We start from the raw sequence: 18,724 nt of genomic DNA, 5'->3' as shown, positions 1-18,724 counted from the left end.
GCATTGCTGTTAGCACTGTTGTTCTGGTTGCTTTGAGAATGCAGCCAGGTTAATGACACATTTATGTAGTGTTTAGTAGGCAGTACAAACTTCTGAAAGCTGAGTACTAGCTGACAATCCATCCATAAAATTGAAATCAAAACCAGCTTAGTTTTTTCAGTGTTGAATAAGAAGATTTATTTCTTGGTAATGTTTTTGTTAGCTTGAAGATTCAAAGATTGAATAACTCATGTATTATCTTCTTTTTATAAGCTGTTGCTGGTTACTAGGAGAACCTTTACAGCAATTTTTTTGATCTTCGGAGATGTGAAAGAAATTAGAAGATAATAAATTATGCTAGATAAAATAACTTCATTTTTATGCCTTAAAAACAATTTTTAAGGTTGTGATTTCTTCTCCTCTTTCCTGGCTATTTCATCTTGCCTTTTTGTTTAGAGGTTGTTTTAGCCATGATCTCTTTCCTAATTTAGAAGCTCTTTAACATTTTGATTTTTGGTTTTGTTTTGGTTTTTTTTTAATAATTTCTGGTTTTTTTCTTATTTCAGGTTCACTGGAAAGAGCATGAAATAAACATGGAGTCTTCTAAACTAGAATATATTTCAGGGCTTACAGTTAGAAGTAAAAAGAAGATGGAAGAAAATGAGAGAACTGGAGTATAACATCTGACAAAAACTTTCCAGTTCTGTGATATATACATATAAACTTTCAATATAAAACAACTAATGATTTATAGTAATACTTTATTGATATCCCTGGAAGAAGTCAGTTATTGTTCAACTTGCTTAACAAGAACTTTTACTCTAATGACTTTTAACATGTTTTAACCTTGACTGGACACCTTTATTTATTTATTTTTTTAAGCCTGAGGGTTAAAAACTTTCTTCATCTGTATTTTTTACTGGGGGACTGATCCTGAAGGATGGCTCACAGCTGCTCACAGAAAATGGACTTAAGCCCATGGATGGTTACTAATGCACAGAGTTGAATGGAATGCCATGACTTTATGGTAGAACCACCTTCTTTGCCTTGCACCCGTCATATCCTTAAATATTTAAGCGTGAACGTCGTGATTATAAACTCTAAAAAATAATGGCATGGGTGAAATTCCTAAGAAAACCTGGGGGTAACCTTGGAAAAGTTTATCAGCCTGGAAGTATCCTGTCCCTGGCGCCTACTAAAGGCTTATTAAATGAACCTGGACAAAACAGCTGCTTTCTTAATAGTGCTGTTCAGGTAAGAAAAAACTTCATCTATTGAACATTTTTTGAATAGACTTTCCCAAGTGTGTGTGTGGGAAACAAAAATGGCAATTGTAGGACTAAGACTAATGAAGAATAATCCATAATGTATGAAGCTAATTTTATTCAGCATTTAACTGTGAAGAATTGAGAGTATTAATACTTTATTTTGCACAAAATTTTATTTGCATGTGTCAAGAATGTCTGAAAAACTTTCCTTTTGTATCTGAAAACATAGGAGTTAAAACTTTAAAACTTTCTGCTTGAATTTTAAAACTAATGTTCATGTCAAACGTAGCAAAATCTACTTCCAAAATTTACACAGCACTTTTTCATATGGGGCAACCATTACTACTTGTATTGACTAGGACATTATTTTTATTAAAATCTCATTTTCTCAGAATTAGCAAACGAGCCAGTGATACTGGGGAATATCAGAATATGCACATATAATGAGAGCTTTGATTCTAATCTTAGGAAAGATTTGGGGAATTAGAGTAGGAGATACACTTGGTAGCAAAGAAATATGACTTGGAATTCTCTTTATAACAAGATACTTCTTGTAACGCTCAGATTTTGGATCTGAATTTAATTTAATTTTTAAATTGTACAGAATTATTTGTCAAACTGGCAGTGGGTTTAATAGAGGCATAGACTGTCTGAAAGTTGGAAGACTTAAAACTGGCGTGGATTTAAACCTAGGAGATATGAGAGGTATAACTATGTGGTGTGTATGGTATCTATATGTGTTTAAAATAAAATTATACTGTAGTTTCAGTTGAGCATTTGCTGTTTTGTATCCAACGGGAGCAGCATGACCTATATTCTCTTGCAATTCTGCTATTTTCACTTAGATGCCCTAAAATGAGTAATTTTTAGTTCTAGTTTAAGACAGTCCTACAACTTCACAACACAGTGCTGTTTATCAAACAGTGGCAGATGGTTGGTGACTGCCCTTTTACAAGGAGGAATGTGTTCCTTTCTTTTCTTTTAACCTCTGCTCACGCCTCAGACCTGAACTTTGGACTTGCAGTCTCCAATGCATCCTATTTCATTTTAGCTTTTATATTTATAGATAGGATATCTTTTTCTCCCTGGATTTGCAGCTGTTGTCTTACTGTGCCTCTGGACAACTCATTTTTAGGGGTTTTATTTTTATTTTTTTAATGGACAACTTTCTGAACTGCTTCACTTCATCTATACCCAAGACATTAGATATTGAGCTCAGTGTGGTGTAGGGTATTTACACAAATAAGAGGTAGAAACATACCTGTGTAAGCACCAGGATTATTTTGATCTGTGGAAAAACAAATGTATTGCCGCAATCATTTTGATAAGAGACCATAAGGATATAATAGAGGACTTAACTCTTATGTGGAGCTTTAAGAAAACTGCTACAATCTCTGTACAGAGTTTAGATTGCTGCTTGTTTCCTGGAGAAACTTCAGCTCTTTCTCCAAAATACATTGTTTCAAAAAGTTTCAAAGACAGATCTAAATTTTAAGTCCTGAATGTGAAACTTTCATTTCTATCTCTGTAATTTAACAAACTAATGGAAAAGCCCCACATTTCCTGCAGCAATATTGGTACTTGAGTTGTATGTTATGTGAAATAAAAGAAATAAATAAAATCTTCTGTAAATTGTGTTAAACTAAGAGCCTTCAGAACTGATTACTTATTTTCTCTTTATTTTTTCAGGTATTATGGCAACTTGACATATTTAGACGAAGTTTAAGAGGTTTAACTGGACACGTGTGTCAAGGAGATGCCTGCATATTTTGTGCTTTAAAGGTAGATAAAAAAATCTGGGAAAAAAACATATTTCAAAATAAGGGAAAAATAAATAGTTTCAAAATTCGTGTCTGTATCATACCTATCTCTGAATATGACCAAGTAATTCTTGTGTAAAGAAGCAATTTAGTTTTAAGGACATTTTTAACAGATGTTTGTAAGAGAAATATTTTTTTTTGTATTTAAAGAAGATATTTTGCAGGGTTCTAGGTTGGTTAGAATGGGATAAGTTATTTTTTTAACAGTGTAGTTGTGATATTTAACTCCATGGCCTATGTACTGACCTCAAAAAAGAGAAGTTAATTTGTTTGGAAATATCTGTCCCCAGCTGTTCTGCACACTACTGGTTTTGCTTTCTTGGCTCTTTAAGATACTGGTTGAGTAATTCTGTTTGTTCTGCATTCAGAATTTTGTTCATTTGAATTTCCATGCAATATATACACTGCATGAGGATAAACAGTAGCTTGTTTGTGACTTGGGTGGATTTTTTGGTTGGGTTTTTTTTGTGGTCTTGGGATATTTTAACTCTTCTTACCTGTTAAACAGTGAAGGATAATTTATCTCTGTCAGCCTCTCCTATAAACTAAAAGCATAGGCAATAAATTCTGGGACTTGGACTGTGCAGGCCACCAAACTGAGCATACCTATCTGCACACCTGCTTATCTCTACTGGATGTTTGGGGGTTTTTTTAGCTGGACATATAAAGTTATGTTGCATACCAAATATATGACCTAGCAGCCAAAATGGGAAGTGACAAATGTTTTCAAAGCAGATCTGTTAAAAACTTCATTTTGAATGTTTACATGGGTACAGTGTCTGTAATTTTTGTCTGTAGTCCCTGCTTTTTGTTTTGAGAGGGAAGATTAAATACTCGAGAGGCACCCTGCACTGCGTCATGGTTAAAGCAACATTTTTTGTTAGCAGTGAAACTTTACTTCTCTGTTTTATCTTTGCCTTCTAGCTAACAGATTTTAATCATAGGAAACCTATGTAAAGAATGCATACCCTTATTTATATTTTACATGACTTCTCCTGACTTGCTTTGTCTTTAGTCTCTTCAGTTCTCCTTAAAGTTTGGCTTAGAATTCTTGACTGGGGAATACACCTTTAAATATCTGCAAATCTGTAATTCATTTAATAGCTTTTAACTTTCAGTTCTTTCAGAACCAACCTCCTTTACTTGCTAAATGATGAGCTCACTTGGAGGGCTATCTCTGCCAAAAAGAAAAGTAGCAGCCAACTGTCGCTTCTGGGAAATGAATTAAAAACCAAGTGCAATTTATTATCATGTTCCAGAAGTGAGGATATTGACCTTTTCTCTTGTATTCTGTGCGCTGGTTCAGCACTGAGCTAATTTCATAGCAAGGATTATTGGCATTCTATCTAATTGATGGGAGGTTTTGCATATCCATAATTTTAATAAAGATATACTGCCCTCCTAAGCAGTAAATATTGCATTATTTAGTGAATCATGAGTGGTATTACATTATGCCCTAAGAAATACACACTATCTGTAGACATGAGATACATATGGATGAACTGCTGTTCCAGGGGCCAAATTAAAAAAAGCTGTATAATTACAGAACAGGGCTTGTGTTGCCTCAGGGAGCTCAAATCAATCACTGTTACTTTTGTATTTTTTGTGTTGTTCTACAGGTTCAGTGTTTAGTTTGGTGCCATAACTTCTTGTAGAGGAATCAGTAGCAGAATACAAACACAGTAACTGGAAGAGAAAACAGTAATTTTGGAAGTTACGTGGGTCTATAAACATTCTAAATATAAATATTTCACACATTTATGCAAGAAACCGTGTATTTGTGTAGAACCACGGTAGAACCACAGTGTCTAGCCAAGCTAAGTAATCATTGTATTTCTTCCTAGGCAATCTTTTCACAGTTCCAACACAGCCGAGAAAAAGCCCTCCCGTCGGACAACATGAGACACGCCCTCGCGGAAAGCTTCAAGGATGAGCAGCGTTTCCAGCTGGGATTCATGGATGATGCAGCAGAATGCTTTGTAAGTGTTTTTATGAGAGTTGAGTAAAATTATGTTAGTTTAGAGGTTTTGGTAGCTCCAGGGTCATGGGTAGGATTCAGATGACATAATCCTGCTGAGCTTCTTTATGCCAGTTTAGGGCAACAGAGACATGGAGTAAGTGTCAGATAAGGGGTTTGGAGTACTCTTGCACTTGTTCCATACTTTACTCCCTTAGCTCTGTAGCTCAGGTAGAGCAGGAGGTTGGTGAGGATGATGAGCTCTAAGTCACTCCTAGAAATATTTTGATGGAGAGAAAGGGTACTTTCTCAGGAGAAGCACCTATGTATTTGAATATATTATCTATTCCTTGGAATGTTGAGTCACCAGCTATTGAAACACAGTGTGTTACAACTGGTCAGCTCATTGTCAAATTCTGCTGCAGAAGAGATTTCCATTTTCTTACCCAAGAGTGAGGAAATACTTGAAGATCTTGCTGTAGTTACTTTCTGCTTCAGTCAAGCGTCTTACTGAAAAACACAAGCCGCTGCTGCAGCCTGTAAAGGTGACTCCAGATGTCACAGAACTCTGGTAAAGAGGTCCTGATTGTTAGACAATCCTTCCTAAGAGGTCCTGTGTTAGACAATGAAAATGTTCACCATAAAACACCTGCAATATTAACCTTCAGACACAGATTTGAGGAGCAGAAAATATGGTTGCTGCTTCAGTTACTTTAAGCTTTGGACGTCCTTTGGGAGTATCCCCAAATTAACTCCCACCTGCTAGATGTTTCTTCACATACGTGGGAAAATCCAGCGCAGAACTCCTGAAAGAGGCTGTTTGAAATCTTGCAGTCTTGACAGGGAGACTCTTATTACTGCTCCATCTGTTCAAAATGCATTTGGACTCCTGCACTAATCATCTGTCTGATCTACCTGAATAGATTCACTTCTTCCCATTACCTCTGGTAATTTTTGTCAAAAGGAGAAAATGGCCTTGCTGATTCAGGGGACAAACTCACTGCAGCCATAGTATTTTGGAGTCAAGGGGCATAGCTGGAGTACTAAATTGTAATGTTCTTAATGTGTTCTGACTTCATCAGTTCAGTTTACATTGATATTATTTCTTTTTAGGAAAATATCCTTGAGAGGATTCATTTCCACTTAGTGCCAAACAGCGAAACAGATATGTGCACTTCCAAATCCTGTATTTCTCACCAGAAGTTTGCTATGACACTGTATGAGCAGGTCAGACCTTAATTTGACTGGTTTAACAAATACCTTGTTTTCTCTTTCCTGAATAAATAAAAACAAAAGTATTTTTATTTTTGTAGTGTGTTTGTCGCAGTTGTGGAGCATCATCAGATCCGTTGCCTTTTACGGAATTTGTGCGTTACATTTCCACCACAGCCCTGTGGTAAGAGCTTTTATTCTTGTTACTCCTTTTTCTAGATACACCCTTCTAGTCATATGCAAAGCATGCCCAGAGAAGGGCTTTTAAGTGTTAAAAAATCTATGTGTAATTTTTTGTTGCATGTATTTGAGCTACTGTTAAAAAGCAGCATTTGGATTTCAAAAACAAGGTGTAGGCAAGGCTTGACAAAAAATTTGTATTGCTACTGTTTTACCACTGTGTGTTTTCTTTTTAGTTATAGAATACAGTTAATTGAAATCTGTTACTCTTTAGAAGGGAGATCCATAGTTATGTAATTTATTTTTGCAGTAATGAAGTAGAAAAAATGATGGAGAGGCATGAACGTCTCAAGCCAGAAATGTTTGCAGAATTGCTGCAGGCAGCAAATACTGCTGATGACTACAGAAAGTGTCCTGTAAGTAAACAAAAATGTTGCATTACTTTGGGATCCAAGGGAGAACTTTTTAGGATTTTAAATCAGGCTAGAAGTATTCCTCTAAAAGAAGGGTTGTGTGTTGTGTTGCTGCTTCAGAACAGTCAACTTAGGGCAAACAAAGTTCTTACACTTATGTTTTATGGTTACAATTAGAGATTTCTGTTTTAAGGTGGTGATTGGATATAGAAATTAGGCTGTTGTCTTCATCAAAGTGTTTTTATGGTGAAGAATGTTATACTTCAATTGTTAGAAACCAACACCATGACTAAATTTTGGAATTAAAGACATTGCAGTGTTGTTTTTTTGAACTGTTGTTTTTTCTTGTGTAGTGACTCACCTTTGGATTTCCAATTTTTAAACACTTTTCCTTCCCTTTGTGGTTTTTGCTTCCTTTTTTCTAGAGCAATTGTGGTCAAAAAATAAAAATTCGTCGTGTTCTTATGAATTGTCCTGAGATTGTCACCATCGGTTTAGTCTGGGATTCAGAACACTCCGATCTGACAGAAGAGGTTATGCGGAATCTGGCAACACAACTTTATCTTCCAGGGGTATCTGACCTAAAACTTACTTTGTTTTTTCTAGAACTTAATTTTACTTTTTATTTTATTTTTTGTATCTGAATATATAAAAAATAGAAATATTCATGTGTGTTTTTTATAAGCACGACTTACCTTTACATGAAGTTTATATATTTATATAAAGTTTATGCCTACTTTTATGGTTCTTTATAATGTGCTACTTGATGTAGTTTCTGTGAGAGGAAAAGGTCCTGTTGGAAGTGTTTTGTTCCTAAGTACCATAATTAATCTAGGAGACTTCCAAGTTGAAAACCTAGGTACATAATTTTCAGTTTGAAATTTGTGAAATTATTCCGGAGCATTAATACTTTATTCTTTGAAATATAAAAAAAAAGCGCGCAAAACTGAAAAAGTTAAAATGGATGTAGTAGAGCAAAAATCAGTATTTACACTCAGGGAAAATTGTATCATGCAACAGGATATTAAATACCAGTTTATTGGTGTATGCCAGCAGTAGGTCAGGAAATTGAGGCTGTGTTTTACACGTGTTTTAAAATACGTAATCATTTTTACAGCTGTTTTATAGGGTTACAGATGAAAATGCCAAAAACAGTGAGCTTTTTCTTGTGGGAATGATTTGCTACACGAGCCGACATTACTGTGCCTTTGCCTTTCACACCAAGAGCTGCAAATGGGTGCTGTTTGATGATGCTAATGTGAAAGAGGTAAATATTGGCTTTACTCCTACCAAATTTTGGGATCTTTTCTTTTCTGGAGAGGGTTCTTCTGACACCAGTGTTGAAGAAAGTCGAACAACTATTTATTATTTTAACAAACATTCGGTGTAAGTAATTTTTTTAAATGGCTAGAATTGATTTCACCGCTTTGTGGTTGTGCCTTACAAATGGTGAATGTTTCAGAATGTTTGTGCACTTGTCTGTTGTTGAGTTTTTACTTCTTTTAATGAAAAAGAGGATACTGGCAGCTGTATCCATAAGGATGATCTGATTTTTTAGCCCATATAATACTCATTCCGTCTTTGTTACAATTTATGTGAACCACAGTGCTAAAGTGTTGTATCTTCATGTACATTTGGAATTAGGCTCTTGCTTAATGAATTACTCTTTCCATTTTTGGGTTCAGCACTATTGAAGAAGTTTTGGGGTTTTGTTTTGCTGTTTTTTTCTTAGATTGGAACAAAATGGAAAGATGTGGTGTCCCGGTGCATTCGGTGTCACTTCCAGCCATTGCTGCTATTTTATGCTAACCCAGATGGCACAGCTGTGTCTCCAGAAGATGCACCAAAGCAGATTATTCACTGGTCTCAGTGCAAGGCAGCAGGAGGAAATGGGGAAGACCTGGGTAATTAGATATACCTTTTTTTTTTTAATAACAGTATCAGCTCTATTTCTGAAATGGGGATTATAAAGGAGAAAAAAATGGATTGGCCTCTTTTTCTGAAATACTTTTGTTAACCGTTATCCCAAGAGTCTCAAAAGAAAAGAGATTAGTGTGTATACTCATTGTACCTGTTAATAAGGGGGTACAAATTGAGACTAATGGGTAATGGGAAAAAGTATCCAATCTTTTGTTTCTGTAATTTGTACTGCTGTCTCAGGCTGGCTTTTTAAATTTAATGGTAAGCATAACTTACAAGGAACTTAAATAAAAGGTAAATTGAATTTGACATGCTATTCTTCACATCATGTGTAGCAACAGAACATAGATTACTTCAGGGAGCAAAGAATTGAGTACCGGGTTTCACTGCAGGCTACAACTCTAAATATGGCAGTATATAAAATATTACAGAACCTTATTGCCTAATCTATTGGAATGCAGTGTGGGTTTTGGTGATGTTTCTCTTCTGGTTTTTTAATCCACAATTAAAAAGCTTGCACTTTTTTTTTTTTAATTAATTTAGATATTGGAAATTTAAATTTCGAAGCTTTCTATTTCTGAAGGTAAATATGTTGTTTTACAGGATTTGAAAAGCATTCTGCTGCTAAATCAGACCATGTGAAAGAGAATGGAATTGTAGATTCCACTAATCAAAGGAGTAATAAAAAACTTCAGCCAGATAATCCAGCATTCAGTAGAAGCCATATTCAAGCAAGTGGTGGCAGAGGTCCAGGTATGTATTCCCTACTTGCACCCCCAAAAAACCAGACCAGATATGTCTTATTATGAAATATTTCAGTTGGTAGCGTTTCAGGTGGGTTCTAACTCAGGACTAGAATTATTTCTAAGGGAAGAATTCCATCACTGACTCAGTTGTTATTCAAAGATTTATTTGATGTTTAAGTAATACCTGAGTATCTGCCATGAAATGTTAACTTTTCCAGAGAGAGCTGTAAATGCAGAATATTTATTACTCTTGTTATTCTTTAACTAAAGTGGCTCTTGAGGCCTTGTTCCATTTCTCAAACACTATCAAGCTTTCCAGTGATGTTGCTGATTAAAAGGCACATTAGTGACTTGGGGCTGAGGTGTGGCTCTGTGGGTCACTGGCTACTTGAGGAACACTTTTCCCCAGCAATCCTGTGATATCACCATTATTTGTAGTCCTGCATGTTAATGGAATTGATCTTACTGTTGGAAAGAAATCTCAAGTTGTTAATCTGTGTTAAATAATTCATTAGTCAGTTTAAATAGTCCTAATAGTAAAAACTAAGTCTTACTGTCCATAAGTATGTTTGTGTGTTCTGGTGATGAATGACTTTGGAGTATGATGTTTGACAAGAAGTATTTTTTTCAGCCAAGTTGGGATACGGCGAACACAAGGACAGGCTGAAGGACTTATCCAGAGAGTGTGCCCAGAAAGCTGCTGACATGAAAAGCTTCACATCTTTACGGAAAGACGCAGACAGAGGACCAAGGAAAGAGTCTGGGAGACAAAGAGGTACGTTTTAAAAATATAACCAGAGAACCAATGGATTAAATAACTTTTTGCATCAGTGCTGCTTGTGCAGATTTTTTTCTCCTTTTAAGAGACCACACTGTAAGATTAGGCTTTCCCAGTTTGCAGTATTCTGAAATCCATGCTGGATTTGTGGAGATACTGTAAGAACTGTTAAACAGTATCAGTTCAGTGACTGCTTTCACCCTGGAAGTGTTCAAGGCCAGGTTGGATGGGGCTCTGAGCAACCTGGGCTGGTGGAAAGTGTCCCTGCCCGTCGCAGGGCAGCTGAAACTTTGATGATCGTTCAAGTCCATTCCAACACAAATAATTCTATGAAATATTAACGAGTACTGTAATGGAACTTTTTTTTTTCCTTTTTGTTCTTGTAAGACTTGATTGGGGAAGACCGTTCCAGTGCTAAGTCAGGGTCTCCTCCGGTTGGAAACGGACTGAGGCACTGCGCGGATCAGCGGATCTACGGCAGCCAGGGAAGGGGCCCCTACAAGCACGACAACCAAGCATCTCACCAGGCAAAGCTTTCTGCGCATGTGCTCGGATCAAACAAAACGGAACCTTTTCCTGCTGGGGAGAAACCAGTGACAAGGACACGGACCGATGGTGTCACTGGCTATGACACGGACACCAGTCAAGACTCCAGGGACAAAGGAAGTATCAGGAGCAGGAGTAAAGGCTGGAAACCAATGCGAGAGACATTGAATGTAGACAGCATTTTCAGTGAGACTGAGAAAAAACAGCACAGCCCAAAGCACAAAGCAAACCTGAGCAGTAAATCTAAGCATGAAAAGGAGCGGAGCTTTAACCACTGGCCAAAGGAGAACCAAATACAGAAGGGTTTAATGACTATATATGAAGATGAGACAAAACAGGATACAGGAAGTCGAAGTTCACTGGATTCTGAGGGAAAAGGGAATGCTGAAAAAAGCAAAGGATTTACAGAGAGAAAAATCCATGGTGATAACTGGCAAATTCAAAGGACAGAATCTGGGTATGAAAGCAGTGACCATATCAGCAACGGATCTGCAAATCCAGACTCGCCTGTTATTGAAGGAATCAATACAACAGATGCCAAGAATGTGAAGGAAAGTTCTTCCTGCAGGTAATGCTAGTGCTCTTAGAGCTTGCATAGGTTGTTTTTATGGAAAAATAACCTGTTCTAACCTTTATGTGTTCTTCAAAACCAACACCACCCAGGAAAACATGCTTTGAAACTTACTTGAAGTCAGGTATGTGGAAAACTAAAGTGTACCTTGAAATAAGGGTGTGGGCAATTAAATGTTCAATTTACCTTCACTCTGGTTCTCTTTGGGAGGCACTGAGCCAGTTATCCAGGCACTGAGCCAGACCTGCTGAGCCCTGCTGAGGGGCAGGGTGTGTTCATTTGTAGTAATTGATACACTTCTTTACTTACAAGTTTTTTAGACTGTGTGTAAGTTTCCATCTGTAATGGAATAATACAATGTCCATATTAATCACAGCTGTAACATTGGTACAGGCCCTCACAAGGAGATGGGAATGGAAGCTGGTGAATCTTGGATGCTGTTACAAATCACGGTGCAGAAATTCAGTTTCCTAGATATCTCAGATACATATTGATCACTTGGTAATTGATTGACCTGTCTGAAATAAATCTTTGCTGAAAAGTGTAAAATTACTAAAACTGGTTGGACTTGATGATCTGAAGAGGTCCATTCCAACTTAAATTTATGTGATGCTGTGGAACAGAAAGTTATAATCCTTCCACATGGGGTTTTTAGTCTTGTGTATCTCAAACTGTTTGTGGAATGCAGATCCTTCTAAAACCCATTCATTCTTCCTTCGGATCTTGTTTGTATCCATAAAATGGAAAAGCACAGCTGGGAACCCAAGCCTAGTGTTTTTGACAGATCTAATTTGCTAGATCCAAGCAAATTTTCGGACATATATTTTCATGGCAACTTATTTCACAGGAAAAAAAACGGCAAATACCAGGATATGAAAGGGCCTTGACCTTTCTGCCTTTTGTCCCACTCTTTCCCTCCACCAAACTGTACAAAATCCCAGTATGCAAAAACCCAATGGGCTTTTATTGGTTAATGACATAATCACATATAAAGCTACTCCAACTCCTGGATGTATTTTCAGTGTTTGATGGTTGCCTCATACAGTGATTTTGCACAGTTGAAACTGTCTCGTTTTTAAGTATACCCAAGAGGCAATGGGGCACCCAAATGTGTCATTTTGTAAGGGAGAATATGATAAATTTCAAACAGTGTAGTTCATTAAGAAGCTGCTTACACTGTTGTTTAAACATTTGTCAAATAAACAAATTTTGTCAAAATACAACTGACTTCCTGGGACGTGCAGAAGTGCTTTAAATGACTGGTAATTTCAGTTGGCTTGCAATACCTACTAGTTCCCTGCTAACCTTTCAGACTCTGTCTCATAAATCCCCAAAAATACAAATTAATTACTTGAAAGTTCTTTTAGAAAGTGGAAAAAATTACTGTTTTGTTTTTAACTCCATTCTTCATGTTTCTTTCAGTATTTTTCTTGTTTTCCTGTCCTTTCAATAACAGGGTTAGTTTGCTTTTTTTAATTTAACTTCTGCCCCATGTATCATCTTCCCTGCCTTACTCTTGTAGAAGGTAGAAATTGGCAGAGTGTTTGTCCGCTCCCTATCTGGATTAGTAGTCCATGTTTTCTGCTTATCTAAACCAGCAAGATTTAGTAAACCCTCTGATATTTTTTTTTCCTCTCCTTTTTGGGTTGTGATCTTCAATCAAAAGCTGTGATCTTCCAGTTTTATTCCAGTTTGAGGGAAAAAAATTAAATGAAAATCCCTATGAATGAGATACCAAGGGGCAATCACAACTTAGAATAATATTTGTTATCAGAACAAAGAATTAATGAATAGCATATTATCAAATTAGGAAAATGAACAAGATGGAATGTTGATTAACAGTTTACACTTACTTAAGATACTGATAACTACAAATAAATTGGATTAGCTGTCCAGTGGTGTCTGTCAACAGTTTCATTGCTGTAATCACATATGTGCTTCTTTTACAGTGAACAGAACTTGCCAACCAAAAAAGCTGACAGTGTGGTACATTCAGTACCCCAGCAGAACAGAAACTTCCATGGTAAGAACCCATATAAAAATAAAGTTTTTAAAAACTGTAGTAGACATACCAAAATTTCTCTTCCCCCGCTCCCAGCCCCAAAACCCAAAAAACCCTAACAGAGATGACATGGTAATTTGGTTCATTCCCTGTGGTTTCCCCACAACCTTTTCTAAGAGATTGCTTGGTGAAGAGTAAGCAAGACTCTTTTTTGGTTTTGTTTTGTTTTTAATGTCTGGGTGGACTGTGGCACCATTGGTTTTCCTCCTAGATATGAAGCAGTATCAGGAAGAAACACTTGTAATAAGGAAGTCTCCTTCCTTTTACATACTAATATGTCTGCTGGGGTTTTATAAAGTTGATAAATGCCTTGGCATATAAATATTACAGGTCAGCCTGAGGCCAGCCAAAATCATTATCTGCTGTTGCTGAAACAATGGGAGGGTGCTTGTACAAAGAGGGGCAATAAATATTAGGCCACTTCCTCAGGAAACATTTGATTTTTATAGATATCATACTTCTTTTCGAATAACATATAGTAGAGTTTCTCCTAGGACTTAAAGTGGAGGTGGGGGTGTTGCCATAGCACTTCTACCTTTTCTGTCCTTATTCTAATTCATTTTTTGGTGCAGAAAGAGAAATAATTTGGTGTTTGCTTATTTTCACAACACAAAACAAACAAACCAAACCAAACAAAAAACTCAACCAAACTTAAAAAAAAAAAAACAAAACCACAAAAATGAGTAGCATAGAATGCAATGATCTAGTTTTGCATGAGATTTATTCTACTTTTGTACTATACCATTCTTATCAAACACAGCTGGATAGGAAAAAGGGAAAAAAACACCAGTGAAAAATACTTAAAATACCCTTTAGGCATGAAAAAGTAGTGGGTTATGCACACTCTCTGGAGAGTACTTAAGAATACTTAAAGCTTTCAACATGCATCCTACATTTTCTTTAAAAAAGTTTAGTGATTCCATGTGATCCTTGAAGGTATCATAAAGAAATCGATGATAGGATCCCACCTATTCAGCTATTCTAATTCAGTAACTAATTATTTTAAATATCTTCTTATGAAATATACATGTATTTAGCTCCATTTTGGAAAATAATACTTCTAATGGAAGTGATCAATGAACCAAATAGAGATCTGAAGAATCTGGTAATTTTACATGTGCCTGGGAATAAAGATTTATTTGGACTCAGTTTTTTGGATTGCCAAAAGGTGTCAGGACACCTTTAGCCAAGGACAACAGTAGTCATTTGTGGGTATCAGTTGTATTACCTTTTCTGAATTATTTGTATTATTCCACCTCTGAATTAGTTGTATTATTCCATCTCTGAATATTAAGAATGAGACATGGATTGGTAGGTAAATACCAGACAGACTCACAGAAAATAGGACTTTAAAAAACAAATGCTCAGTCCTTTCTGAGAGAGGAATGGAATGTAAGAAATCTTTGTTAGGCTCCCATGGCAACTCCAAAAAAATTATGTCTGAGTGGCTTTTTATGTGTGGAAAAACTTCTTATGGAAATAATGTTGGGCTTCTAATTATGCTCACCGTTTGTATAACTGTACTTTACCAGCTCCTTGTTTTTTACTGGAGCTGAATGAGGCTACTGTTGAGCACTTGAAGAATTCTGCTCCTGACTTATAAAAATAAACTTATTGTCAGAATATTATAAAGATAGAAACACTGTATCACGCAGTGAATTGGGAGAGCAAATGGCTGCTCCTTACACGGGCAGTAAGCAGTGGATAACTGTAGTACTTAAGCAAAGGTCCCACAAGGCAAATCCTTAAATTGTGTGGTCAGATTTTGGCAGGAAAATATAAATATTGAGCAAGCAGATGTAGTATCCATGATTTATGTTAATCACTTTGTGTTTATGAAGTCTGAACTTGATGAGCTGAGGAGGCAAAATTTTTTGAGTATAAAGAACTTGAAATATGAGCAGTGTGAGGGCAGAATTTCCAACCTCGTGTTCTGCAAGTTAAAGCAAGATTGATAATTTTGATGCTTTTCCCATTGTTTTTTAATTGTTTTCCCACTGTTCAGTTCAATAGCATGAGACAAGTCAAACTGAAATTCTGAAGTCCTGCTTAGTGTGTGAAGAAGAATCCAAATTGCCTTTGTTTACGTTTCACTTCTGAAACCCCCACAAACCAATCATAACTCTGAGAAAGACAGCTCATATGCTTAGGAAAACTGTATATTTATAGTAATAATTTAAAACATGCAACTGCTCTTAAGGAAATCCAGTTCTTACCCTTATGGTGCACTCAGTGTACATAAATATCAAGTTTAAAGAAATGAGTAGAGAATTAAAGCTTGTAGCTACTTAGTTTATTTACCATGAAAAAGAAACAAATGCTTTACTGGAGTGTCTTTAAGTAATAAAATAAAGATACTTAGGAAGGGCTTTGCTACTGAATGTTGCTCTAGAAGTAAAGTTTCTAGTATATAAGGATGTCTTTTTTTTTTTTAAGAAGATTTGTCACTATTTCAACACTAATACTCCATTTTGAACAAGTTATAACATGCTTACTTCTTTGACTCAGAAGTTGTTGTTACTCCACGTTTCCAAAACTTCCAATAAATTTGCCTGTAATTTCAACTGAATACAGAAAATGTTTGGGCTAACAGAGAGGAATTAGCCGCAATATTTATTACAATAAGTATTACGCTTTGTTGTTGGGGTTTTTTTATTGACAACTTAGGGAATATTAAAAAAAATAAAAAATCTAGGAACCATGCAGCTGAAACCCATAAAGCACAAGTTGAATTTAATGTGGAGTTGAGTTTTTGCTAGAGGTTTTGTAGGAGTTTAGTATTTATTTTCATTTGGGATTTTTTTCTCCACAGAAGCTGGGCAGATTTTGGCACAATGGAGATATTAGACAAGACCTTTCCCATCCTACCTGTGGGCTTTGTCCTACCTGTAGAATGGACATTAATCTCTTGAAAATCTGGATTGACTACCCAGATGTGCAAATAGATGTCTGTACATCTTAAAAGCAGACCGGTTTAGGGTTAGGTTTCATTTATTGCTCAGCTCTTAATGACCCATTGATAAGGATGTGGGGCTTGTGTGTCCCGTATTTAGGTTGGCAGAGAACTTAGAGCCAAAATTCCCAATCAAGCCAGCGTCTGGTTTTAACCGTGCATGGCTGTCCTGTCAGCAGAAGGGAAAATAACACATCTATTTTTAAGTTGGCTGGGATTCCACTGGCACAAAGCAGCTGGCGCTGCTGGATGTGCCCGAGGGAGCCACTCGCTGGGCTCTGCTGCCGTCTCCCGGCCGCCTGCTGCACTGCCCTGGGAGCCTGTGGACACATCCGGGAGTTGGGCTTGCAGTGAAAATTATCACAGCCTGCAGCAGAATGAAATATTTGTGTGTGAAATGTTACCTCGGTGTTGGCTGTCTCACTGTTAGGCAGTTCTCTGTAACACAGATGGTTTTGAACTCTCAGGTTAATTACTTGTCCATTACATGGGCTCATTCAGTAAGGATATTTTCCCATTAATATTATTGCTGAAGTTGTGGTATTGTGTATTGTGACATTTTTTATTATTATTTTTATCTCTAGACTTTAGGAAAGCCTTGAGGATATGGGGGCTTTGTCCTTTGTCCTGTGTGCTGCTTTAGCCTCTACTACCTGTGATCTTGGTCAAAGAGTTCATGTCTTCAGTCTCCTAAAGATAGGGCAGATACTGACCCTCAAAATGGGTATCACCAAACAGCAACACCCAAAGTTTCCAGTTTAGTTCTGCTCTGCTCTTGGGGTTTTGGCTCATATGTTCATGAGTTTAAAGGTCCAAGACTTTAAATTTTTAAACTTAGCGGGAAATAACAAATGAAATTAGGTGTAGCAGTTATAAGTCTAGTCTGTACATAGACAAAATAAGTCATTATATTAATATTATTATTAATAATAATAAGTAGCCATTCTTGTGAGTGGCTTCAGAGCAGGTGACTGATATTAATGGGCTAATCATGGCATTAGGAAGACTATCTCTAAACAAATAGACTGCTGCTTGTCACTTTCCAAGTGTTTTATTCTGTATGGTGTTGACACAAGTACTTCAATGCTTCCTTTATTTCCTGCTCACTCAGCTGCCTTGCTCAGAACTTGTGTATTTTCAGGGAATGATTCTTTGCCTGGGAATAAAAAGAACTTCTGGAGTGGGAGTGCAGTGGTGCTGGCCCAGGCATTCAGTGCTGTGTTTGGGGCATGTGGGTGACAGTGTTCTTTGTCTACCCAGTGTCCCTGTAAGCTTCACAGTCTGCTCTAGGGTTTGAGTTGTTAAAACCTACAAACAACAGAATAACCTAAACCACTCCCAATCTCTGCAGTATTCATTCTATTTAATCTTTGTAACACAAATTGAATTTTTAGAAGTCATAGTTTTTATTTTGTAATTTAAATGACGTTGGATGTTTGAATAAACACCCTTTTAAGAAAAGCTTCCTTTGAAAATGTGCTTTTAGCCAGATTAAATATTAAGGTGGTCTTGAAAACATATCTACAGGACTTCAAAATTGTGATAATTACCTATTTTCTGGTAACAAGAAAACACAGAAAGTTTCCTCCAGATTCTAAGATCTGACCTTCTGTGACAGATAATCTTCAAAATGGTTATTTTGACTCATCTCAAATCTTGAAAGAGATTGTCCTGTTGCATTTTATTTGTTTCTGTAATCTCTGAGGAATTCCAAAGAAGGTATTGGGTTGTATATCTATTGATTTTGAAATATTTTCTTTTCTAGCCCCAGATTTGAGAAAAGACCAGATCAGTTCTGAAGTTAACTACAGACCTCATCCTCATGTTGGTTTCCCAACAGAAATACATTTGCAGGTGCCCAGTCCTCCAGTAAAGAGGTAACCAAGACTGGCATATTCCTCTGTAATAGTTTAAGAAATACTGATTTCTGTTATGTTAAAATGAGTGATATTAAACATTGATAAGTTAAGGCACTCAATATTTTTGACAGGCAATTCCTTTTGAATTTGGCATTATTCATGGGTTGAAATTCTCTCTGTCTTTAATTTTGATGCTAGCAATGTCATCAAATAGCTTAGATGTTTTGAAACCATCTTACCAGAAACAGAGGGATTTAACATTTTGGACTGTTAACTGTTTGGAATTGTATGCAACATGCAGTACTAACCAATCTGTGATCAGTGTAGTCATCCCATAAAGCTTTGAAAAGCTTGTCTGGAAGGGGGGAAAAGGTTAATTGGTGTTCAGAAGGCACTGCTGTATCTCATTGTTTCTAATATGAACTCTAAGTGCTCAGTGTCTCCTAAAAACTGAGAATCT

The 18,724-nt window shown here is 36.5% G+C and overlaps 1 protein-coding gene across 2 annotated transcripts in view; it reads left to right on the top strand.

Moving 5' to 3' along the window:
• USP53 (ubiquitin specific peptidase 53) overlaps positions 1-18,724 on the top strand; it is a 29,037-nt gene that overhangs the window by 6,309 nt on the left and 4,004 nt on the right. For both annotated transcript variants that reach the window (XM_014261686.2, XM_014261687.2), the window contains exons 2-15: positions 546-1,233; positions 2,937-3,029; positions 4,912-5,046; positions 6,138-6,251; positions 6,338-6,420; positions 6,727-6,832; positions 7,255-7,401; positions 7,947-8,096; positions 8,562-8,733; positions 9,353-9,502; positions 10,127-10,270; positions 10,661-11,387; positions 13,340-13,413; positions 18,171-18,282. In XM_014261686.2, coding sequence (XP_014117161.1) covers positions 1,090-1,233; positions 2,937-3,029; positions 4,912-5,046; positions 6,138-6,251; positions 6,338-6,420; positions 6,727-6,832; positions 7,255-7,401; positions 7,947-8,096; positions 8,562-8,733; positions 9,353-9,502; positions 10,127-10,270; positions 10,661-11,387; positions 13,340-13,413; positions 18,171-18,282 — 2,351 coding nt within the window. In that variant the 5' untranslated portion in view covers positions 546-1,089. The remainder of the gene's footprint in view (positions 1-545; positions 1,234-2,936; positions 3,030-4,911; positions 5,047-6,137; positions 6,252-6,337; positions 6,421-6,726; positions 6,833-7,254; positions 7,402-7,946; positions 8,097-8,561; positions 8,734-9,352; positions 9,503-10,126; positions 10,271-10,660; positions 11,388-13,339; positions 13,414-18,170; positions 18,283-18,724) is intronic.

Source organism: Pseudopodoces humilis, chromosome 6, assembly GCF_049639895.1.
Source record: "Pseudopodoces humilis isolate 2021_Gansu_Grassland_sample_001 chromosome 6, ASM4963989v1, whole genome shotgun sequence".
In the NCBI taxonomy this organism is placed as follows: Eukaryota; Metazoa; Chordata; class Aves; order Passeriformes; family Paridae; genus Pseudopodoces; species Pseudopodoces humilis.
This window is presented reverse-complemented; position numbering and strand designations above follow the sequence as displayed.